Here is a 25,617-nt window from a genome sequence, read left to right on the forward strand (position 1 = left end):
CTCCCGTTGCCATAGCAACGTGCGGGTACTGTGGACCGCAGGATTGCGGGGCTCAGAAAGTCTTCTTGCAGTTTGCATCGCTCCGCAATCTTGGGGTCTTCTATCTCCGAAGATGGGACCTGAGGCAAGTCTGACTAACTTCTCCTGGTCAAGGTCCTCCCACTCACTCACAGTCAGGTCATCTATTATGGGGTTATCTATTAGCTGCCACTTGTGTGGCATGTGGCTATTTACCCAGCGTTTCCACAAGCACTATCTTTATATCCCATGGGGCCCATGAAACACTCATAATCATTATACCTCTTTTACGGGAGAAAAAAAATTGAGGCTCAGGGAGGACCAAGGTCACAACCGATACTGAATGCGGAGAGGGATTCGGGCTCTTTTCCTGGTCTTGCCACCAACCCCCTCAAGGTGCGGGATAACGGGGCTGGAACCAGCCCGGACTCAGGCCAGTCCCTGAGTGTCGAGGGGGCGGCCAGGAGGCGCCAGACTTGCCAGCTGCCGCGGGATGCCACGTGAGGGGCGGGGACCCTGCGGGGAAGTGATTAAAAGCAGAACGGAGCCGCAGGGGGCCGCTGCGGGGAGGGTCTTCTTGGGGCCGCCTTGCCCCGCCCCAGTCCCGCAGCTGTGAGGGTTCGAGAGGCTGCTCTGCAGGCCTGGGTGTCCAGGGCATGAGCGGGGTGTGGGGGGCCGGAGGGCCTCGGTGCCAGGCGGCGCTCGCGGTCCTGGCCTCACTGTGCCGGGCCCGGCCGCCTCCTCTTGGGCTGGACGTGGAGACTTGTCGGAGCTTCGAACTGCAGCCCCCAGAGAGGAGTCCGAGCGCTGCCGACGCAGGTAACGGGAGACCCAGGACCCCCTGCCTTCTTGGATTCTCATCTTGGCCGTCCCCATGCCCCAAACACTCGCCCCAATAGCCGGGAAGATAGAGCGAGAACTCCAGCCTGGGCTTGTGGATTCGCAACCAGCCTCACACCGTCCCCTGGCCCATCTCCTGCGGGGCAAGGAGAGATCTGAAGGGAATCGGGAGAGACAGAACCCCCTGGCCCTCTCGAGTGACTATTGTGGGAACCCGGCGGAAAGCTCCCGGGAGACGACTCGGGGCCTCAGTTTCCCTCGCGTTTCTGGGCTCGCCCTACAGGCTTCTGCCAGGGGAGGGGTTAGTGGATCCAACAGGAGCCGAGGGACGTACTGGCTACAGCAAAAGCTTGTCCCCTTTGGAAGTGTCCAGGTGCTAGAGTTCATCAGTTGATCTGACCGTCCGTCGTTCTCTCAGTAAACGCCGAGCCCCCTGGGTTAGGGAGAGAGAAACTTGGGTCTGCGGCTGGCACGAGGTCTTTGTGTCCGGGTGTCTCTCCCGCTGCTAGTGGCTTTCTGCGTCTCCGATGGGGGGCGGGGGTCGGGGAGGCGGAGTGGGGGAGGCTGTCGCGGCGTCCTCCCCCCACACCCCCCTCGCCCCTATAACTCGCTCCCTCGGTCTCCCTCTGACTCACTCGGACTCCCGGCGGGTGCGCGACTGAGCCGGTGCCTCTCGCCGACTTTGCCAAGAGGGCGCCTGCTGCCCAAGCCTCGCGGACTCTGCGCCCGACGCAGCCCCAGGCGGCCGCCGAGTGCAGGCGGGAGCCCGAGTGGAGTCGAGCTCGCCGGAGCCGGTGAGTCCCGAGCCCGAGCCCCGCGGGGCCGGGGCCCGGAGTGCAGCTGCGACGTCTCGCAGGAGTCGCGACAGCGGGAATGGCTTGTCGCGCCCTGGCGGCGGGAGCCGTAGAAGGATCGGTGGTGTGACCAAAGGCTGCTCCTGGGTATTTACCTGCTGCACCAGTGCCCTGCGGTCACGCTTGCCGGCTGCAGTGGGGTTTCTTTGTCCCGTTGCGTGGAGAGTGCCGGTGGGAGGATGAACAGGGTCGCGTCCCCTCCGGAGGACCGGCTGGGAAGAATGCGGAGTGGGGGTGGGGAGATCCTGCAGGGACCAAGGCGCTGGGGTTCCTTGGGACTCCGCAGACTCCACCGCTCCTTGTCCCTCGACCCCCACCCCAGTGGCACTGGGCCAAGGGATATGCGGGAGTCTCCCGGTGGCTCCACACCGCTGGCATGGAGAGGAGGTTTAGGGGGTCGCTAGAAGTGGGAATTTAGTCTCCCACCCTCTTCTCCAGGGACAAGAGACCAGGGTCGGAAGTGGAGGTTCCATGATCATGTACAGGTGGGGTAAGCTCCCCAGGGGTGCAGACTCCAGAGCTCTGGTTTGATTTGAGGTTAAGGGTGGGAAATAGAGGTGTATTCCAGGTTAGAAATAGAGCCAAGGGGAGGCTTTTGTGTGTGTGTGTGACTGGTCTATATCCAGCCTTTTGGTGATTTGGAGCTCACCTCTGACCTGTATGAGTTGTAGGGGTCCCTGATCTAGCATGTTCTCTCTCTCTCTCTCTCTCTCTCTCTCTCTCTCTCTCTCTCTCGATAGTTAATCAATGGGTTGATTACTGCAGCAGAAGGGATGGAGATTAGACATGAAGAACTTCTAGAGGATGGTACTATGATTAAGGCTGGGCAGTTGGTTCTCCTTGGAAATTCTCAGAACAGATCAGGCTCCCCAAATATTATTAGAATCTGGTTCTCTGGTGTCATCTGCTTCTACACCACCCAAGTCCCCATACCCACCAGACAGAGAATTTTCCTCAAGCCAGAGTCACTTCCTGTCTCCCCTTATTACCTAGCTCTCTTCTGTCTTTTCCTCCAATGACCCATCTCCAGTGGGGCATTACTGCTGGTTCTGACCCCTCATAGCCTAGAGGGTGAGAACACACCTGTCGAATTCTACCTGGGATTCCCCCTGTCTGTTCAGGGCAGAAATCCTGGTGGTGGGGATGGGGGTTGTTGGGGTGTTTGTGTGTAGCACATCCAGGCAGTAGGGAGGCATTGGTGTTCTGTCCAGAGAAATGCCCTTTAGTCTGGAATGATAGGTGCATGGACAGCCAGGTTGAGGGTGAGAGAAGCCTGAGGGGTAAGAGTCAGTCAGTCCGGATGAATCAGTATGCCTTCCCTGCAGGCTGATTCAAAAGGCAAGTTTGAGTTGTCAGCCCTGGGGAACTTGAACTTTGGTTGCTGAGTCACAAGCCCCAGGAAGCCCAAGAGCCAAGCTTGGTGACTGAAAGGGATAGGAGAAGTAGAGAGGAGACCCTGGGTCATAGCACAAGAAAGAAAGTGGTTGAGAGTAGCTTTGGGACCTTAAGAATTTAGGTGAGCACAGTGTCTGGGGAGATGGTGTAGAGTTCAGGACCAGAGCCCCAGGTGTCTCACCTCCCAGCCTACTCCCTACATCTCACTGCCACTGCCTGAATCCAGAATCTCCAGTCAGAGAAATGATGGATCTTGTCATTTGCAGTTTTATGAAAAATGCAAGCGGGTAGAGCATGCCCAGCTCCTTTTATCATTTAACGCTTTCCCCTGCCTTCCTCCTGTTCTGAGTCTCTAACTCATTGGATTTCTAGTAACACTCTGAGATACAGACTCCACTATCATTTACTGAGACCCTCCCAATGTGCCAGAATCAATGCTAGGAATTGCATGGAAAATCTCAGTTAATTAGACACTGACTTGGAAACACCCATGCCCCAACTGTTTGAGCTAAAAGCAAATACCCTTCTTTTTTAAAACTATCAAGGCAAAGGGCCTGCTTTCCTCCTTAATACACCCACCCAAGTTAGGGTTAGGGTTAGGGTGACAAGCAGTTCTTCACCTTTCCTGTATCATGTGCCTTGCAGAAATGAATGATCTCTTCCCTTAGGCCAAGTTGCAGAGGGTTAGGTGTGGGGAGTGTGAGTTCTGGGCTCAAGGTAGTAAGCAGAGATGTTCTAGAAAATGCAGGGACTCAATGGGAGACCCAAGCTGCCTCTCCTCTCCCAGGCTGACAGCCAGCTTACCCTTGGCCTTGAGCTGCATGTGATGTTTATTCACTTTGCTAATGACTCTGGAGATGGTCTGTGATTTAGCCACCTGGCTTTGAAGTTGGTTTTTTGCAACACAGAGAATGTTTTCCCTGTGTGTGATGGCAAATTAAGTGTACAACATTTCATTAAAACAGTCCTGTTTCTACAATTGAATAACCAGCTACTCCTTCACTCTTCTTGCTGAAAGGAAAGAATCCTGCAAATTTTACCATTTTTTGAAGAAGGGAACAATGCCCAATCCTGAAGCACCCATGGGATGATGTTCTAACTCATGTATTTTTAAGCTTTAGTTTTCTTCAAGTGAGGTCTAGTATCTAGCACTTATAGTCCTAGATGGTTCTCTTCTCCCTCTGAACGTGGCAACTACAAGTGGGGAAGATAGTTTCAGTGTGCATCATCCCTTCAAGCTCTGTACAAAAGCTGCATGTTTTTCTAATTGTTCCAACTTTACTCTGTCTTTTACCATCCACAGTCAGGGGTGAAACATACGGCTGCAAATAATTAGGACTGGCATTGAGGCATTAGGATCAGGCCAGCTTTCTTTAGGGCCTGTGTAGAGTTGTCTGAAGTTGGGGAGAACATGGTAAGAGAAAGTCTGGATTGAGCTAGGTAGCATCTCTGCCAGTCCTGCTGAGGAGAAGGTCCTGTAAGGACTGAGCCACCAGGATCTGCAGTCAGAGGAACCTGTGACAACACAAGTGAGCAGGGCATCCTGATCTGGGTACTCTAGATAGGATGACACTTTATCTCTCCCTTTTCTTTTGGGGTGCTAAACTCTTTTTCCTGATCCCCAAGGACCCACACAGAGCTTTCCTTTCACTAGTTGCAGATACAAACAGAGAAGAGGACAGACAGAAAAGAATCTCTCTGGCTTTCTCTCTGCCCCTCCCCTCCATTGCTCCAGCCTAGATCTTGGATTCAGAGAGGCTACATGTCCTGATGGGTCAGGCAGAAAGGTACAGTTACCATCTGCCAAAATACTAATATTAATAATTGCTAAGTCAATGTCAATGCTCTGTTAGCTATGACACATTAGTCTCCAATATATTTCTGAGTTCCTTAATGATGGTGGAAGTGGGCACCTGGTCATAAAGCTTGGTGTGGCTGTAATTAGCTTGGCATTGTCTTCCCTCTTCACAGGTTTACCAGGAACATTATTAATTCCTTCTCTGTTTGGACTCTGCTAATTATCCCCATAGGTAGTCGCTCTTGGATCTCTAAAGAAGGGAAGGACACAGTGGCCCTCTACTCCCCATTCCCCTAACCCTGCATTTTAATTAAATCCAGTTCTCCTAATGAATTTACAAGCCACAACAGAGCTTATCATTAATGTACCATGTCTGAGTCTCAGCACAGAATAGCCTCTGTTCTCCCAACAGACACACACATACACACACACACACACTCACTCTCAGGCATATGTCTGTATGGTACTTTTCAGGGGCCACTGGTTAGTTGTCTGGTGGCTGGATATTTACTGCAGGATATTTACTTTTCAGGGAAGAAGAAAGCTGGAGGTGCGGTGGGGGGGGCAGTCATAATCCAAGTCTGCAGGGGTCTGCCCAAGTTCAAGGTTCAGGCCTAAGACTAGAGGATGCTGCCCGCCCCCTTACCATCTTCTATTGATCACAACTTAGAAATGCTTCTTCTTTTAGTTTCTCTGTCCAAACTTTGATCCTATAGTTCTTCAGTTGCACCTCCAGTGCCCTGAGATGCCTGATTCAAGAGCCTGGATCTTGGCATCAGAAAATCCTAGATTCAAATCCCACCTCTCCTTCTTAATGCAGTGTACCCTGAACAAGTTACTTAGCTAACATCTCTATCCTTAGTTTATTTATCTTTAAAAGGTGAACACCAGTTTCTCTGGGAAGCTGTAAAGATTAAATGAGATAATGTAAAGGGCACAGTGTTTACTGTGTAGACATAAATAGCCTAGAAAATCATTAATATTAATGGATCTATCCATAGTCTCTTCACTTCCCAGCCTAAACTGTTCCTTTAGACTCTTGGGCCTCTGTCTTACTTGCTTTCTGGTCCCTGGGCTGTGCTTTGCCCATGGCTCCATCTGTATCTGAAGGACAGCTAGGCTAAGGCAGCTTCTGCTCTGCAGGGTCTGAGCACTTACATTCCTGAGGGTCCACCAGCAGCTCCAGGCACTGGGGAAAGCAGGAAAATGGTCCTTTCTTCTCGATTCCTCCCCCCAGTTTATCTTTTCAATTATGATCTGTTACCAAGAATGCCTGTTACTGTTACAAAAAGGATTTTCCTGACATGGGAGCCCATTAGAAAAATTGGAACAATAGCAAGCGATAAGAACTGGCTGAGGAATCTGAAAACGATGGTGGGAGAGGCGGGGAGGGGGCCTAGGGCTCTGTCTCTGGAGAAAGGATTGTCAGAGGGGTGAGAAGCAAGATCTGGGCTGCTAATTAATAGCATAGCATTTTCTGGAAGAGGAGGGAGGCCATGGGCCATCACCCTGACACCCAGTCTCACTGATGGTGATAGGCAGGTCTTAACATGATGGCCTTCAGGGGGATCTTGACTTCAGGAAAGAAGAGGGTCCTGGGGTCCCTCGGATACTTTGCCATCTCATCTGGGATCTCCTTTCTGTTCCTCAAAGGCCTCCCTTTGGGTCTGTTCTGTACACAGTAAACTATTGTCCTACACACACACACAAAAAAAAAAAAACCCACAAATCACAAAGAATAACAGCAACTTGCATTTTGGGGGGTATTCACCATATACCAGCATCTGTGCTCAAAGTCTTAGCTCATGTGATACTCACAGTGATCCTGTGAGATAGGAGTCATTAGATTCCTCACTCAGTAAAATAGGAAAACAAAGTTTAGAGAGGTTAAAGGATTAGTTCAGGGTCACACAATTAGAAAGCAATGTGAATAAAGTGTGCTCTGTGGTCTTTCTGGCACGAGTGCCCATCTGAGATGTCTACCCTGCTTCCGAGCACCTGTGAAGTCCAGTCCCCCAGCCAGCGTTCAAAGCCACGTGCTCCTGTACAATGCCATGTCATTGGGGTGTGTCTCCAAAGCCTGATCCCATAGCTTTTTTCTCTTCCGTAGGCAACTCTGTTTCCCCAAACCAGAAGCCCAAGGGCTACTGGAACAGAAATGGACTTCTTTTCCTTAATTTCCAGAAAAACTGCCAGGTGTGGTGGTGCATGCCTATAATCCCAGCAGCTCAGGAGGCTGAGGCAGGAGGATCGTGAGTTCAAAGCCAATCATAACAACTTATTGAGGCCCCAGGCAACTCAGTGAGACCCTGTCTCTAAATAAAGTATAAAAGGAACTAGGGACGTGGCTCAGTGGTTAAGTGCCCCTGGGTTCAATTCCTGGTATAATATTTTTCCAGGAAAACTTGGCAAGAACATAGGATGTTCTTGATTGTACATTTTTCTTTCACAATTTTATTCTTTGGAACTCTTTGGAACTCCTGTTCACCAGCTGGGTGGTAATGGTAACAATAAAACAAGGGGGAAAGTAACAAGCAAACAGATATTAACAGAAACTTGGAAATGTGTGATCTTTGACATGGTCTGTGCTATGTCTCAAAGCACAGAGGGTCCTGGAAATGTAGGAAATAGTTATATTGTTTCTGCTGGCAAGATTATTCTTGGTTTGTAATGATAAGGTTAAAGCTATCTATATCAGTGTTCATGGTTTGCAGGTGTTCTGCCCACTAAACAAATCTCAAAACTAAGGGATGTTCAAAACTAGGCAATTCTAATAAAAGTAGCCTAACGTTTATTCCACTACTTGCTACCTTCTTAAGCACTGACCTCAGCACTTTTGATACACTTTTGACCCCATTTAAATTTCACGAGGACCCTATGAGGTAAACGATATAGTAGTTCCATTTAATGGATGAGAAAACTGAGGCTGAGAAAGGTTACACAGTTTGTCAAACAGTTTAAAATGGAGATGGACTTTCAATGAGCCCTGTCTTCTGAGCTTCATGAGCAAGGCTTCTTTCTCTTTATGCAGAAGGAGAGAGTAAGAAGAAGAGTCAGAGGAAGAAAACAGACACTTAGGAAGTACTTTCTTTTTTGCTGTTCTGTGTTGAGCACTTTCTCTGTCATTGGAGACTTACCTCTTGGCCAGGAGCTACTCCAGGTATACACAGGAAGATCACGGAGAGGGGCCAGAGGTGCCCTCAGAATTCCATCTGCCTCCCAGGGCTGATGTTCAAACAAGCTGTTAGTGGGAAAGGGGTTTTGAAGGCTATTTGTCACCTGTAATTTCCTAGAGAGGCAACACGTACTGATGTGTTGGCCCCAAAAGTCCAAGGTAGGAAGGTACTCAACTTAGGTCATCTGGGCCTAAGCATAGTCCTTAGGCCACCGAAGGAGCTTGCATCCCTTCCCAACCTCAGTGTACCTTTCCCCAGATGCTATGGTTTGTATCTGGGATGTTCCCCAAAGGCATTTGTTGGAAGGTTGTTTCCCAGAGTGGCACTATTGGGAGGTGGAAGAAGCATGAAAAGGTGGAGGTCTTCAGATTATTGTGTGTGTGTGCCCTTGAAGAAGAAAGCAAGACCCCAGCACCTCCCTCTCCCTTTCTCTGTTTCACTTCCTGGCCATGAGGAAAGCAGTTTTGTTCTGCCACATGTTCCCACCATCATGTGTCACAATAGGATCAACTGACACAGATTAAAACCTCTAAAACTGTGAGCTAAAATAAACCTTTTCTCTTTATAAGTTGATTATCTCAGGTGTGTGTTATAGTGACGCAAAGCTGACTAACACACCAGGGGATGAAGGCTGGTTGAGTTCAAGGCCACATGTGGTAATTTTTTAAAGGGGTTAAATCCTCTATAATCATCTCCTCCCCCTGGCCTGATTCCGCTCTTTTTGTCGTGTTCACCACCTTGCATACCCTGTATGGATGAATCCTCTCTGTTTGGAAGCCAATTTTCCTTGCCTTGCCTGCCTGTGAGATGTCAAAAGCCCAGGCTCTCCTGGAAGAAGATCCTCCAGGCATAGGATGGGCCTCCTGGCCTTATAGAACCAGTATTGAGTGCTGGGTGCTGATTCCCAATAATCCATATCCTCTGCCTCTGTGATTAGGGAATCACGGCTCCAAGGGAACAACAGCTGGGGGTCACGTGGCGAAGCAATCAAAATAGCAACCGGGGGGAGGGTGGATGATGGGAAAGGCAGCGGAGCACAACAGACACTAGTATGGCAATTTGTAAATCAATGGATGTGTAACTGATGTGATTCTGCAATCTGTGTATGGGGTGAAGGTGGGAGTTCATAACCCACTAGAATCAAAGTGTGGAATATGATATGTCAAGAAATTTGTAATGTTTTGAACAACCCACAATAAAAAATTAAAAAAAAAAAAAAAACAAAATAGCAACCACACTGAGGAAAAACTGATTCCCCTGGCCCCTCCCCTCCCCCCACCTCTCTTTTCATTTATGAATTCAGTTTTTTTTTTTTTTTTTGTCAGCCTGAACATTTAAATGCACTCTATGCTCTCTGGATTCCCCCTCATTCCCCCCTTCTCATTAAAATTCTAATTATTACCAGAGCAAGCAAAATGTATGATCAAAGGAAAGCAAGGCCCTAGAAATACCTTTTGTTTTAAGGTGACTCATATTGCAGAGGATGCATCAGAACAGCTGTTAACAGAATGGATTTGAAGGGTCTGGAGATGGCCCGACACATAGAATAAGGACACATATATCTGTAGTCGTTTTCCTGATGATCCCGGGAGGATAAAGGCTTAGAAAAATAGTCCCCAAGCCATTTAGATCATGAATGCATAACAAAAAAAATATTGAGTTAGTACCTCCAATATATGCTTACTTGTCCCCAGGTTATATACGTGTTCTATAGCAGTGAAATTGAAGAGCCAAACTGGCTGGGTTATGGCCCAGTTCTACCCCTTACGGGCTGCATGACCTGAGCAATCTATATAACTCTCTGTGTCTGTTTCTATGTCTACAAAATCAGGATCATATTGTACCTATTTCATTGGAAAGGATTGAGTGAACAAGAATATCAAAAGCATTTTGAACCTTGGACATAGTCATGTTGAATAAATTGACTAAACCCAATAATAAAATGCTGTTATTACTATCAATCTGCATATAAATTTTTGATTTCTTATATGAGATAATAAATATACATTAAAATGATCTCTTTTCCTGTGGCCCCAAGGCATGTGCTCACCACACTAGAGACCTTTAACCTAGTCGTTAACTTAGAATCAATCAATTTTTCTGGTCCCTGGCAGTCTCCAGAGGAAGGATGAGCCCCATCTCTTGGCCAGGGGAAGGTCCTGATGTCTCTGTGCAGGGTCTTGGCAGGAGACAGAGGTAGTGGTATGTGGCTAGGAACTTGAAGATTCTCTGCTATTATTCCCTCTTCATGGAGGTACCTGGTAGAGGATCTAGGAAAGTTACCTGCAACAGGGAGTTGAAAGGCAGTGCTGGCTCCCCAGAGAGTGTGGCTGAAGTTGTCACCTCCTTCTCAGATCCCTTTGGATGTGAGACAGCTTTCCTTGAACCTGTATTCAGGGAAAGTACCCAGCCTCCCTCCAGGAAGGACTGGGCATCTTTGTACCCCAAGCCTAGCTCAGAACCTGGCACATGCCAAATGCTCCGTAAATGTTGGTTAAACTTAATTTAAATGAGAGATAATCACACGCTTTAAAAAGAGAGAGAGAGATAATTACACCCTTTTATATGCCATTCATTCACTCGCTCACTCTCATGAGCCAGTTCCTATGCTAGTTCATGAGTCAAGTCAATGTGAAAAGAACAAGATCACAATAGCCTCCAGGAGCCTGTGGTTTCACCAGGGACAAACAGACCAGGACAGTACAGAGAGTGCCAGGCCGGGCAGTGGGCATCTGGACCCTGGTCTGAGTTCTGCATCTGACCAACCTGTAACTGCAGGCAAATCTCTGCTCAGGGACACTGCTCCCATCTGTAAAGGTACAGCCTGGCCTCAGTACCTGTGGAGTCATTCCTCACCATCAGTCCTAAGATTATTAAGGCACTGAAGCAGACTAATCCAGCGACTGCAACCCACCAGCCTGCCGCGGGGAACAGGGAGTGCCAGGTTGAGCTGGCAGGGAGCTCAAAGGAGTCGCCAGTTCCCACTTTGCGGAACCTAAGTCCAGCCACCAAGTCATCAGCTTCTTCCAGAAAAGCCAGAAATCTGGGGCGATGATGTATGTAATTTGGTGACTTTTCAGTCATAATGCAAGCCAAACAAAACTCTTCTGCTGACTTGTCCACAGTGACCGTTTTTACTCGCTGACCATTTGGCCCACAAGCAAGCCATTGGTTCAAAGCCTTCTGACTTTACTCGGAGCAAGAAGAGGCCTGAGGTTCAGAGCTTCATTCCCAGGTTTGGGGAGGGAAGTGGATGAGAGGTCTGCTGAGTGATTTCTCACAAAGGCAGGCACCCCGCTACAGCTCTCCTGAGATAATGGACATCTCTTGGTTCAGGAGTGGGCTGGGCATGGGGCAGTGGGTGTCCACCTCCAAATCAACCACCGTGCCTAAAAATACCAGCTTTACAGCAAAGCTCTCAAAGAGCCATAGAAATGGAGAAGGAGGGCTATCAGAATCATTTGTATTTTGAGGTTAGCTTTGACATACTGTATAGATCAGATTCTAAGTCAACATGAGTATTCATGGGGGCCTCCTGCATGCAGGGCTGCAGGAAGAAGAAGCCAATCTCTGCCTTCAAGGAGATGAGGCTCGACCCCATTTCCCTGAAGTCAACACAATGAGCTCCAGCCTTGGGCCTAATGGGGGTGGGACAAAGAAGAGGGGAGGGTGAGTTAGCTAGCCTCCACCCCTACCCCACAGGGCTTCACAGCCAGCTGGGGAAGAGATCTGTATACAAAAAAAATCACTGTTAAAAGTCTGCCCGTAGTAACATCTCTAATAGAAATTCCAACAGCATCTAAACATGCACGCTTCACGAATTTGCACATTTGCTTAGACTGCCATTTAAATCACTTTGCCTTCCCGGTGCACATGTCAGTAGGCAGTAGAGGAGGCAGCCAGGTGCTCCCAAGCTGGTGGAGGGTGGGGGGTGGGGATAACCCTGTAGAAACCAGACGGAGGTGAACATAAGGCTGCAGATATTTCACAAAATGGACCATCGGGAGTCAACCCTAAGACCGTCTCCCCCTCAGACTTGGCAGTTTTTCTCATGACCATTCTTTTCTCTTCTTCCGTCTTTGTCCCTTCTGTGTGCTGCCCCCCCCCTTCCAACACTGTCACCTGCTCTCCTGTCTGTCTCTGTCCCTCCCTGCCCGGCTCGTGCTGAGGGCAGGCACCTCTGTCAGCCTCCTCGCCTTGGTAGTTATTGTGTGTGGCGTGGCCCTGGTGGCAGTTTTTCTCTTTCTCTTTTGGAAGCTGTGCTGGATGCCCTGGAGGAACAAGGAGGCCTCCAGTCCCTCTGCTGCTAACCCTCCTTTGGAGGCCCTCCAGAGTCCCAGCTCCAGAGGCAACATGGCGGACAAGCTGAAGGACCCCAGTACCCTGGGCTTCCTGGAGGCGGCCGTGAAGATCAGCCACACGTCTCCAGATATCCCGGCGGAGGTGCAAATGTCAGTTAAGGAGCACATCATGCGTCACACCCGGCTGCAGCGACAGACCACAGAGCCAGCATCATCCACCAGGTGAAGGGGCCACCCCTCCTTTTCTAACCCTCACATGGCCAACTTCCTTTTTTTGATGCATTAATGAGATTCCAGCCTGTGAAGATCAGAGACCGGGAATAATAGCAAGTGTCCTTTGACTAAAGAATAAATCAAAGGGCGTGGTCCATGCAAGGAAGATGTGGACGGCAGGAAAGGTGTCACTAAAGGGAAACATTAAGGTGGAGTGCTGTGGGTGGGGTGCATACTTGGGATGGTTGTGGATGTGGGGAGAATAAGAGTGGAGTAGCGGGGTGTTGGGAGTTTGAAGAGAAGGAAAAACTTTAGGCAGGGGGGAAGAGAATATACAAAGGTCCAGAGGCATAAACATTCATGGTGTGTGAAGACATGTCAATGAAGCCCCATAGCTACATCCACAGTGCATGGGAGTAAAAGCAAAAGCCAACATTTTGAGAATGAAGATTCTTTTAAAACCCTCCAGAGCTCCTTGCATGACAGCAATTGTACACAAGACATCCTTTAATTCAAAACAATACCGACAACAGACAGTGATTAAAAATCTACTCTAAATTCAGAAAACACTTTTAAAAGATGTGGTGCATACATGTACAATAAATTGTATTTACACAAATTTAGTGCTCTGGTGGATTCCTGAGCCCCTGTAATGTCTCTCCAGGCTCCCAGGGACCAACCAAAAGAAAAGGGAGTCTGGTCTTCAGACTGGAAGGGCAGGAATGACAGCGCTAGCAATCACAGGGACAGAGTTTGTCATATGGCCTCGGGCAAGTTGGCCGCCTTCCCTAAACCTCACTTTCCCCAATTGTAAAATAGGGCTAAGGACTCTTCCAAGTTTGTTGTGAGATGTCCATTAAAGAATCCATGTGATATTAATGAGAGCTAATATATATATTGATTATTACACCTGGTCCTGTCCTAAGCATTTTATATGTTAATCTATTTCACCCTTACAGCAATCCTAAATGATTGCTACTTTTATTATCCTTATTTTTATAGCACAGAGAGGTTAAATAACTTGCCCAAAGTCACATAGCTAGAAAAGCAGCAGGGCCAAAATTAACCCATGCAATCTGCCTATACTTTTAACCCCTCCACTGCCTGCTCTATGGTAAATCGTAAGTGGTGTTGCTGGTGATGAGGATCATGAGGAGGAGGAGGAGGAGGAGGAGAGGTCTGAAGGTGGGGTCATGGCTTCATGGAGGAACCAGAGTTATGCCTAGTTAGGAGAGAAACTTAGAAAGCAGATGACAGAAAAGCAGGGAAAATGATTATGATAACAATAACTAACGTTCATTGAGCTTGTTGTACACCAGGCTCCATTCCAACTGCTTTACATACATTAAGACACGAAATGCTCGCAGCCAACCTTGTGCACAGAGTGTGTGCAGGGGGAAGTGGGATTGGCAAGAGGGAGGAAAGGTGAGCCACAGGGGTAGGATGGGCCAGGGCCAACACAGTTGGGTCTGTCAGAATCCCCTCCTCCTGAGCCCTGACACACTCTTCTGCCCCCTCCGCCAGGCACACGTCCTTCAAGCGCCACCTGCCACGGCAGATGCACGTCTCCAGCGTAGACTATGGCAATGAGCTGCCACCCGCGGCGGAACAGCCCACCAGCATCGGCCGCATCAAGCCTGAGCTCTACAAGCAGAAGTCAGTGGACGGCGAAGAAGCCAAGTCCGAGGCCGCAAAGAGCTGTGGGAAGATCAACTTTAGCCTACGCTACGACTACGAGAGTGAGACCCTGATCGTGCGCATCCTGAAGGCCTTTGACCTCCCTGCCAAGGACTTTTGTGGAAGCTCTGACCCTTATGTCAAGATCTACCTCCTGCCTGACCGTAAATGCAAGCTGCAGACCCGGGTGCACCGCAAGACCCTGAACCCCACCTTTGATGAGAACTTCCACTTCCCTGTCCCCTACGAGGAGCTGGCTGACCGTAAGCTGCATCTCAGTGTCTTTGACTTCGACCGCTTTTCCCGCCATGACATGATTGGGGAGGTCATCTTGGACAACCTCTTTGAGGCCTCCGACCTGTCCCGGGAAACCTCCATCTGGAAGGACATCCAGTATGCCACCAGTGTGAGTAGAGCACTGTTCCTTGGCTATTGTGGATTCACAGTTCTGGGTTGGGTGGGGTGGGGGATAGAAGAGCTACCATGAGGTGGGAAGGGAAGGGAGTTTTTATCTTTTGATTCCGATTGTGTGTTCTGAGATGGTTCTGTCTACTTGCTAAGCCTCAGGTTTTCCATCTATAAAACTGTACATGTCTCCTTGATCAAAGGTAAGAATTGGGCTAGTCCTGTGGACTGAATCACCCAGCAACATCTACTGAGGCTACTGATGTATATTAGAAACTGTGAACAGGCAATCAAGAACAAGTTGTTATCAGTCAGGATGAGCCAGGTTATACAGTGGCAACAAACAATCCCAGGATTTTGTGATTTAAGACAACCGGCTTTTATTTCTCATTCATATTACATATACTCTGCAGTTTGGCTGAGGGCCCTATCCAGTTTACTCAGGAACCCAAGCCAACCCAGGCTCCATCTCAATGTGTGTTTCCACAGTTAAACATCAGGAGGAAGAGGATATGGCAAATGTCATTAGCTGTGGCATATGTCATTAGCCAAAGCAAGACTTAGAACCCCCTCCCTTTTTTTTTCACTTTAAACTGTATTGGGGATTGAACCCAGGGGTGCTGTACCTCTGAGCTACATCTCTAGTCCTTTTCTTATCTTTCTTTTTTTTTAAATTTGACACCTGATCTCACTAAGTTGCTCAGGGTCTCTATAAATTGCCTGGGCTGGCCCTGAACTTGCAATCCTCCTGCCTCAATCTCCTGAGTCACTGGGATTACAGGCATGTGCCACAGTACCAACCTCATATGGCAACTCTTACTATAAAAATGGTAGGAGCAAAGCAATCGTACCATCTATCTAACGAACAACACTAATGACTACACACAGCAGTCCCTTGTCTTCGGCATTATCCTCTCAGTGTGGTCTGGGAGATGGGGCAGTTGGCTAATCCACGTGTTAGAGTGGACACTGGGCTGTTCACAATCAACTGGAACTGACCAGGGAAGGTCTCAAAAAGTTGAGGTTCAAGTTGGTTTTTAAAAGCACAGAGGACAAACTTTGCACAGAGAACTAGAGAGGGCATACCCAGAGCCCCTAGTTGGTGTGGATGGCATGTTCCAGTCCCCTGAGCTGATAAGGCTGTGTACCATGTCCTGAGGGTGTAGCTAATACATGCCCCCCAGAGCCCACCTGGGTGGCTGAGAGCAGGCACATGTTTGCCAAGCTCCCATGGCTTCATATGTAATGTCTTGAGTTCTGCCTGGTTGAGGGTCTCCCTGGGTGAGCCATATATGAGTTAGAGGGCTGACTGTACTCTGTCTGCAGACCCTGCCTTTGGACAGTCCTTACTCGATATCTTTGTTGAATTTGTAAGGAGGAAGGCTGGAAAAATCAGTTCCTGCTGTCATTGATCAAGGGCACAAATCTTGATTGGTTCTGAGAGATAGGGTGGGGGACTCCACTTCCACCCCAGGAAGGATCTCTGGGGACACTCCATTCTCATAGTCAGGGCTGACTTTGACCAGTCCAACCGAATGTCCCTGTGCATCCCCCACGTAAGCTTTACTGAAATGATATCCCACACAAGGAGCCAGCCAGACGGGTCGGAAGATGGGGCTGGCTGAACAGCGGCTGTGTGCCTGCCCAGGCCCAGGAGCAACATAAATCACTTTGAAGTCTACATCTGGTGCCGCTCCTCCCTCGTGTCTCCTAAGGTGGCAGCTTCATTATGGTGACTGGACAGGTGAAGAGTAACTCGATTTTCCCACACTGAGGCCATGTCCAGGGCTGTGAGGTCCAGAGGCTGCGGAGCTGTCTCTGCTCAACCCTCCAAGGAGCCTCCTCTGACCCCGGCCAGAGTCCCCACCTTCTTATTCCCTGCTCCAGACAGGAGTACCAACTTCGTCCTGGAGTAGGCAGTCCATGCGCAATCACGGACCTAACTTCCTGCATTCTGGAACCTTGTCACTGTCCCAAACCCACTTCCCCAGCCCAGCTTCAGAAAAAGACAGATCACCTAAAGGGCACTGGACATATCTTCACCACCTCATCCTCCCCAGCCAGTGTCATTAGAGACCTCGTCCTGAGACCATTTGAGGTCCTGAGGAGGTGAAGGAGGGGCTGTGATAGAAGACAGCCTCTTTGACCCGCGGGAATTTAATTACAGACAGGTAACGTGCGTTGGGTAGCTGGCAGAGCAAACCAGCAGATACTGTGTGTGTATTGTGTGGGGTTCCAAGAGCCCCGGGAGTAATGACAGCCTGGGGAGTTCTCCCAGGTGAGGGGATTATAATGGGTAGAGAAAGATGAGTATAAATAACCTCATAGGCCAAGAAGAAAGGGATGCATTCCAGTCAGGAGCTGAGTCCAGGCCAAGCCATTTGCAGAGCTGCAGAGCTGGGGACCAGGCTCACACTTGCTTGCAGTCTGTCTGAGCTGGAGATTCCTCCTGAGGTGAGTCCCCTGGGCCCTCCTGCCTGCAGCCCCATCAGCATTGTCCTTAGGAATAGGCTCAAACTCTGGCAGGCGAGGACTCCAGCAGAGTTGGGGAAAAGGATACTAATACACTGGTACTTTTACCTGCTTTGTAGTGCAGAGTGTGAAAATTTAATTATTTTGGAACCAGGGAGACCCAAGTCACAGTCACTAGGAATGATGTGAGCACTAAATATGTATGAAATCCTGTAGCCAGTGCTGTGGGGGCAGATGGATGCAACAGAAAGTGGGCTCCTATATCTCCTGTGGACCTGGTTGTGTCCCTGGAGCTATACTTTGGACCTGAGCTCTGAATGGCAGCTCTCTACCTCAGTCAGCCTGGTCCTCAACATGCCCATCATTCCTGCCTCTTGCCTCTTCTCACAAGGGCGCTGTTAGGCCAACCTATCCCCCACCTCCGACCAGCCCAAACCATTCCACCTTTTAAAGTCTCTCTGTAGCCTCCTGCACTCACCACCTCTCTTATGTATCCTCTGTGTCCCAAGGATATACCCCCATCATACTCTGTCTTGGAGACCTGAGTCCCCGTGGAGGATTCAGGCATGGCTCTGGCTCTCTCTTGTATGTCCTCTGAGCCTAAGAACTCAGCACACTCTTGCTGAATGACTGCTGACTCACTTAGTTCAGTTAAAATGCTGTCCAAGAAGAGGATCAGGAAGAAGCAGCTGGACTCGGGTGGAGTCACCCTGGAGAAGCTTCCTGGAGGAGCGGCTCAGTAGTATTTTGCAAATGGGTAGAGCAAGGCTTGGTGGGGAGGGAACCTGCCTGTGCATCTCTTCAGAGGCACGGGATGGCCCGGGGTGGCAAAGAGACTAGCTAGGTAGAGATTAGCCAAAGATCAGGTAATCTGGACCAACACAGAGGACCCACAAGCTAACCAGGAGAGGCACTGTGAGAATCGGGCCTCAGGAGGCTGCTCTGTGGTTCATGAGTGCCACAAGAGCCAGCTTCAGCCCGGCATGTGGATCCAGGCAGGTCGCTGCCCTGCTACTGGCGTTGGTATGAAGTTGCATTGGTCTTGTTTCTGTCAGCCACTGAACATTTTTGAGCGTCAAGGCTGGGATCAGGGAAGTAACCATGTGAGGAGTTGTCTAGCTCTTTGTTAATTGCAGATCTGAAGCCACAAGGGAGGAACCCTGGCCTCCCCAACTTCAGGCTGTTCTGGAGGGAAGCCCAGGCAGCCTAGCACTTAATTAATATACAAAACCCGACAGCGGGTGAAAAGCAGGCAAGCAGGGTCTGCTGGTGCGATCAGATTGGAGGCCTGTGGTCTTCCACTGAATCAAGACACTCATCTTAGGAAGGAAATAAGTGAATCCATGGCGCTCGTTCCAGCCCTGCGCAGGGTTGCCCTGAAGCTGCCGCACTCTCTCCTGCCTGGTGGTGTGACCTGGACGTTTCCAGAAAGGTGCCACTGTCTCTTCAACCAGAGCCTTGACTGGCTAACATCACCCTGCTCTTCCCCTCCCCCACCACTTCTGCCCCCATCTCATTATTTCTATATAAAGCTGCAGATTTATCATTATAATAGAGCTGCCGTCACTGGGATTTGCTAACATCTCTGTAATCTTGTAGTTATTTCTACAGAGGACTCAGACCCCTGTGCACACAACTATTCCTGTGCCTTCACTGCGGCGGGAGGTGAAGGCTGTAATTGGTGCCATAAATATGTGTTGTGCTTGGTGGTGCTAATTGACTCGGCCAGCTTCCTGCCTTGCCATGCCCCCCACCCCAGGTTAGAAGGTGCATGAGTGCATGCACATGTATGTGTGTGTGTGTGTGTGTGTGTAGGGTAGGGGTTGGTTGGTGGGCGTGGCAAAGCGCTCTGTATACTTCCTGAGAGTCTAGACTCAGGGTCTGCAGGGAGGAAGAGAAGCCTTGGGTGGTGAAATAGCTTCTGGTCTGAGAATGAGCAGAACAGTGCAGAAAGAGCCCAGTCTTTGGTGCAAGACACACCTGCCCTGCATTCTAGCTTTTATGTTGTCTATGTTTGAGACCCCGGGATATTATCTGAACTGTGTCTTAGTTTCAGCATCAATGAAATGGGGATGATAATGGTATCTAGACCAGTGGATTATATGGGGTACATAAAATGTAATATACAATCCACCTGGGGTGACCAGGGGACCTGCTGAGCCCTGTTCTCCCAGTGCTTTCCTGCTGGCTCAGCCTGTGGGTCCCTTCTCTACCACTCTCAGGCCTGACTTTCCTTGTCAGTTCAGACTACCTGGTTGTTAGATAGTATCTCAGTAGTCATCCCTTATGCAAAGGGGTACATTTGGAGATCTCCAATGGATGCCTGAAACCTTGGAGAGTACGCAACACTATATATACTATGTTTTTCCCCCCCTGTAAATATATATATACCTATGAGAAAGTTAAATTTACAAATTAGGCACAGGACTCTTAACAACAATGGTAAAATAGAACAATAACAATATACTGTGATAAAATCAACAGCATCAGAACTCTTGGGCTTGTGGCCATTATTAAGTAAAATAGGGTTTACTTAGACACAAGCACTGCAGTTCCACACCAGTCTATCTGATAACCAAGATAGCTACTAAGTCACTAACGGGTGGATAGTGTATAAAGTGTGGATACGCTGGAGTTGGACAGCAAGATATCACCAGGCTACTCTAACTGGCATGCAACTTGAAACTTATGAATTGTTCATTTCTGGAATTTTCCATTTAATATTTTCAGACTGTGGTTGACTGTGAGTAGCTGAAACCACAGAAAGGGAAACCACAGATAAAGGAGGACTACTGTGTTCTTGTTTTATTTCTTAGCTTAGCTTAGGACCTGCATTCTCTATGTGACCTTAGAAAAGTGATTTCCCCTCTCGGGGCTGCAGTTCCCTCCCTATTAAACTATCTCCCAAGTTCTGAGATTCTTACCTTCCCTCAGCTTGTCCCACTGAAAAGTTCTTGATAGGTCAGTGGGCAGAATTTCTAGCCATACCCTCTCCCCCCTTCAGTGTTGGTGAATCAGTCCTCTCCTGAAGCCCTTGGGGAGTGTCCTCCAGAAGTTTCTGCCCATAAGGGAGTCCCCACCGACAAACTTGCTTTCTTTCCCCCTGAGGCAGTCCTACACTGGAGCTCAGTTCCCTCCCACCTGCCTCCTTTCAGATCCCCCATGTGCCAGGAATATGTGGGTCATTACTTACTAAGCTCCTACTAGGTGCCAAGGGCATGCTCTTTATCAGGTTTCATCCTCACCAAACCCTTACAATTGTCCCTTATATGTAAATACGGAAATGAAGGTTCAAGGTTAAGTGACATAGCCAGCATCATCAGAGAGCTGTAGAGACAAAATTTGAACCCAGATCTTCAACAGACCCTTGCATGGCCAGAGGGCAGCATGGTTACTTTGCTCTTGGGACAGAAAATAGATACTGAAATTGTGCAGTTCATCAAGGGGTTCAGAAGAACGTTTGGGTTTTCCTTGTGGCTGGTTAACTTCCCTCATCTGTCTCAAAATCGGGTCATTTTAGGAACCTGCATTTCTGCTGACACTGGTATTCCTTTACCTTTTTCCCAGCATTCCTCCCGTGTGCATCTTGGGTTTAACATTCAATCCTCTCTCTTAACAAACATTTATTGAATGCCAACTATGTACTGGTCAGTTGCATCACTGAACACTTGTTGGATACAGAACGGTGGGCCAAGCTATGAAAAGAGCAGAAAAGAAAGAGCCCCATCGCGGAGGGCCCAGGCTAATAGGAACTGTATAATACGCTCAGTGACCTCTGGGCCCCTCAGACATGGAGTACACGCTTTCAGGCAGACGGATTCCAAGTGCTTATAACACAGTTACGTGAGTGACTGTACTCCATACCCTGTGCAGAGTGTTTAGAAGAAATGGAGAAAAGAAACAGTCAGATGAGATTGGTCTGGAGAAGTTTCTAGAGAAGGAAAGTGTTTGGGCAGGATTTAATGGCAGTGAAGGAGAGAGAGAGAGAGAGAGAGAGAGAAACATGGGGAACAGAGATAGGGAAATATGTTTCTCTATTTTCTTTGGTTTAGGAGAAGGATCTAGAGAGCACCTCTATCAAATAACATTGGATTTCTTTTCATTGTGTAGAAACTGCTTGCCAGGTAATCACTGTGTACCAGGCACCGGGCTGGGAACAGAGTGTCTTCAACTTCAGTCCTGTCTTCACAGCCTCACAGTCTGACGGGCAAGGTGGGAAAGTGGCTCTGTTGTCCAGGGGACAGTCAGGTCCTCACTGCCCCATCATGCTAAAGGGAGGGAGACCTCCTGGAAAGAAATTGCCCTTTCACCTTATTCCTCTTTTCACACCCACATAAGTCAAGTGAGATCCAGGAGTGGCCATGAAAGAGTTTTCAAGCGGAGACGAAGAACCGGCTAATTGATGCACTGTGACTCACTGAATCACCCTGGGATGAGGCCTCCCAGATGCTGTCAATGACCAGCAGCTGGTGCTGTGCCTTTAAAGAGCCCAGTTCAGACCTCAGGCTCCCAGGTCTTTCCTGACCAGGGGGGAAGCAAGAGGGAAGCATGATGTCTTCCATGCAACCTCAAAGAACACCCTCAGGTCCTAGAGCAATTGGGTTTCGAAGGGACACAATACGTAGTCCTTGCTCTCAAGAAGCTTCCGCTTGAACAGAATTTTCAGAGCAAGCAAAAATATCATCAAAGGAACACAATCATTTAAATCACGTTAGAAGGAATAAGGGGAGATAGAGGTGACTACTAAAGCTGGGAGAGGGAGTGAGTGGGTTGGGGCATACAGATGGCAGGAGGAGAATTCAGGAACAAGAGCTGAGCTCGGAGGAACACCCACGGTCAGGAAGAGGGAGGAAGAGGGGTGGCCAGCATACAGTACCAAGCAGAAGGAAGTCCAAGAGGAAAGGGAACTGAGAGAGTTAAGGAAGTGACAATCCAGAACTACTCATTTGACAATGAGCTCTCTGAGCATCTTCTAGGTACCGAGCACAGCCCAGGCGCTGGGGACGAGGCAGGAAGCAGGGCCCTTGCTCAAATGGAGCTTCTGCTCTCGTGGGGGGAGGCGAGTAAGTAAGTCAGATCATCAGCAGGGCATCTAGAGAGATGGATGACGTGGAGAAAAGAAAGCAGGAAAGTGTGATGGGGAGTGTTGGGGTCAGAGAAAGTGGGTTGAAAGGAGGATGGCAGGGAAATCAAAAAGACATCCTGAGAGGGAGCCATTGAGCAGACCTGAAAGACGGGGAGTAGAGAGCCGTCAGAGGTCCAGGCAGAGAGAAAGACAAAGGCAAAGACCTGGAGGTGGGAGGACACTTGGATATTCAAAGACCAGTCAGGGGACCTGCATGGCTGAAGCCAAAAAGGGTGGAGGAGGAGAGAGAGAGTAACAGATGAAGTGAGAAGGGAAAGGGAGCAGGAGAGTTTGTAAGGCTCTGAAGAGCCAAAACTTTAAAAAGCTCTCTCGAGCTGGCAAGTGAGGAATGAACTCACAGGCAGGAACTCAGCTGGGAGCGACTGGAATAGAGATGCTGGTAGAGGTATGAGATGCGGCGGATTTCTGGAATATATTTTGAAAGTAGAATCAGGAGGATTTGCTGACAGATTGAAGATAGGGCCTAAGGTACAGGGAAAGAGAAAAAGCATCAAGATTTTTAGCCTGAGCAGCTCAAGATGGAATGGGTGTTCATTGGGTTAGAAAATTGAACCGGGTGCAGTGGTGCACGCCTGTCATCCCTGCAGCTTGGTAGGCTGAGGAAGGAGGATTGAGAGTTCAAAGTCAGCCTCGGCAACTTTGTGAGGCCCTAAGAAACTCTGTGAGACCCTGTCTCTAAATAAAATACAAAAAAGGGCTGGGGATGTACCTCAGTGGTTAAGAGCCCCTGAGTACGATCCTTCATACCAAAAGAAAAGAAAAGAAAAACCTAGAGAACCCATTTGGGGAGGAAGATCAGGAGCTCAGATTTGGACATGCTATATTTCAGCTACCTTTTGGACATCCAGGTGGAGATGTTAAGCAGGAAGCTGGATGTAGAGTCTAGAGTCTGGAGGGGGCAGCCTTTTGAGTCAAGACAGAAAGGTCTAGGAAGGTTGACTTCGCAGAAATGCCCAACAGAGCATTTCTAAGAATGGGCTATTCCCCGGGGAGAAGGTTGGGACAGGGACAGTGGGCACCCCCAGCACAGTCACAGCCACTCAGGCCAAGATATCCCATTCCATGTGGATTTTGCAGCAAGACCTCAGTATCCCTAGAATTCTATAAATTCCCAAGTGCCTGGACTCCCATGAAGGACCATACCAGAATTGAAGCAAAGAGAGAGTTTTCCAAAAGAGGCCTGCAGGAGAAATCAGGGTCAATGGAAGCCCCAGGAGGTGCCCAGGGAGCAAAGCTGGCTGGGCGGCCAACCCTGAGCTGTGGAGACTGCTCTCCAGGGCCCAGCCCTGTACCCAGAGCATACTGAATAATGCATGCAGATGGCCAGCTCTGCCCAGCTCTGCTCTTTGAGCAACCCAGCAAGGCCTGGCGGAGGCCCTCTAGACCCAGCCCCTAGCTCCCCACCACCATCAAAATCAGAAGAAGCCTCCCTGTCACGGATGGGACTCCAACTCCCCCTTGTTTACTTGCTGCTCAGCGGGAGCTGATGGCTGCCGATTGCCTTAGCTGGATGCTCATTTACCCCCCCCTACACCCTCTGGCCTGGCCTCATTATCCTCATTATTCTCTGAATTGCTTTTCTTTCCTCCAGCACCCCTCTCTCTCCCCACCATGTATTCCTTCCACCCCTGGCAACTCAGAGCTCAGGTCCTGGAAAAGTGGCTCATTGCATCCAGCCCCAGTTCCTAAAGCCAACTGGACCTTGACTTTTCTGGGACTGCCCAAGGGACCAAGAAATCCTTTTCTAGAAAAGGGTTTCTGAAAATCCAGAAAGAGAAAGAGATGAGATGTGGGAGCCAAGCTCCATCATATGTGCAGCCTTCACCAGGGTCCCCCTGCCATGGTGGGTGGGTTCAGAAGATGGGCCACAACTCCCAGAGCAGAGTGCCCACCACAGGCAAGGGTTTCCACGTTCCTGAGCTCTTCCTCCTGCCGAGCCATGGATGTGCACCCACGCACCCACACCTCCTCACTTGGGCCATTTGGGACAGTAACTATCCTTGGGCACATAGGGTTAAATGTTTCCCATGTGGGGATGGAAAACAAGGCTAATTGGTCCAGACAGGGCTCTGACCTGGCCTGAAGCAGAGTTGCTCAATAACCACTCCTCTGGCCGTAGGTGTTCTTATTTAAGTCGTTTCTAAACTTGGCCTTTCTCAATAGGTCCTTCCCTTCAGCTTCAGAGGAAGTGGCCGCACAACAGCCAGAGGCTCAGAACAGTGGAGACAGCTCCACTCTGCCTTGATGAGTCCCTTAGCATTCAGACAGCTCCACTGCCTGCGGGAGCTGCTCGTTGCTGAACGTGGCTCCCACTGACAACTGGACCCCAGCACTGGCTCCCCTCCCCCTCCCCTCACAGCTGGCCATGGTGGAGCGGGCAGGGCAAGTGCACTCTGCCCTGCCCCCAGCCCAGTTTGCCCTCTTTCTTTCTCCTGTGGTGCCTCTCTATGGCGTAAATATCTAATCTTTCCCTTACAAGAGAATGAATGAAATCATTAGGCAACAAGCTCATTCATCAACGAGAATCTATGCTCCAGCCTGGGTGCGCTTTCTGTGTTTCCCCCGTCTCGCTGCCAAGAGCACATGCACCTGTCTGTGGCTTCCATCACCTGATAACTCGCAGTGACATTTTCTCCTGGAGAGAAATTATTTGGTCCCAAGGGATGCAGTAGCCCAATATCCCCTCTGGACACTGTCACAGATATTTCAACTCCAGGATTCATTGGGGGGGGGGGGCGGAGGGGATGCCCTGAATTCCCTAGATCAGCAGCAATTCAGAGAGACTAGGGTCATGGGGGGTAACTGTGACCAGAATAGTAACTGACTTGGGAGCATTTGGGTCCTTCCTGAGGAGCTTCTATTGTTCTTGGACTCAAATGCTATGAATCCATGTTTTCATGGACCTGAAGAAGGTCAGAGGTAGAACAGGCCTCAAAGATGATCAGGTCCAACATTTTTACCTGGCACAAATGAGTGAGTTAAGAGCAGAGAAGTCACACAGCTTGCCCAGGTGGCTCAGTGATTTGATGCAAACTTGGATCTTGGACCTGGGTCCCATGAGTCCCAATCAGTGCCCTTTGTACTGCCTGCTTTGGCTCTAGGCTTTTAGAGGGTGTTCTTCTGTCCTGCTTTGTTTTTACTTACTCCCTTATTCCTCCCCGTGTCCTCCCAGGGACCCCGACATTCACTGCCACTGCCTTCATTTTGGGTGGCACACATCTACCCCTCCGTCTTATTTAGGAGAGGCCAACGGAGCCCCTGGGCTGACGTGCCAAAGAACCTTTACAGAGCCAACTCTACATCCCTCTGCTCCACATAAGTG

General features: G+C 49.3%; 1 protein-coding gene across 3 annotated transcripts in view; it reads left to right on the plus strand.

Annotated features, from left to right (window-relative positions):
- Positions 1-613: 613 nt before the first annotated feature.
- Syt6 (synaptotagmin 6) overlaps positions 614-25,617 on the plus strand; it is a 61,280-nt gene continuing 36,276 nt past the window's right edge. For 2 of the 3 annotated variants that reach the window (XR_009228082.1, XM_046458278.2), the window contains exons 1-3: positions 614-837; positions 12,256-12,604; positions 14,120-14,678. Coding sequence is in view for 2 of the 3 variants with exons in the window: in XM_046458278.2 (XP_046314234.1) it covers positions 675-837; positions 12,256-12,604; positions 14,120-14,678 (1,071 nt within the window). In the remaining variant the exon portion in view is untranslated. The remainder of the gene's footprint in view (positions 838-12,255; positions 12,605-14,119; positions 14,679-25,617) is intronic. The other variant, XM_058583599.1, reaches the window with a different exon arrangement.

The sequence above is a fragment of the Marmota monax genome, unplaced genomic scaffold (assembly GCF_021218885.2).
Source record: "Marmota monax isolate L192 unplaced genomic scaffold, Marmota_monax_Labrador192_F-V1.1 WCK01_AAM20220418_F8-fsc00087, whole genome shotgun sequence".
Lineage (NCBI taxonomy): Eukaryota > Metazoa > Chordata > Mammalia > Rodentia > Sciuridae > Marmota > Marmota monax.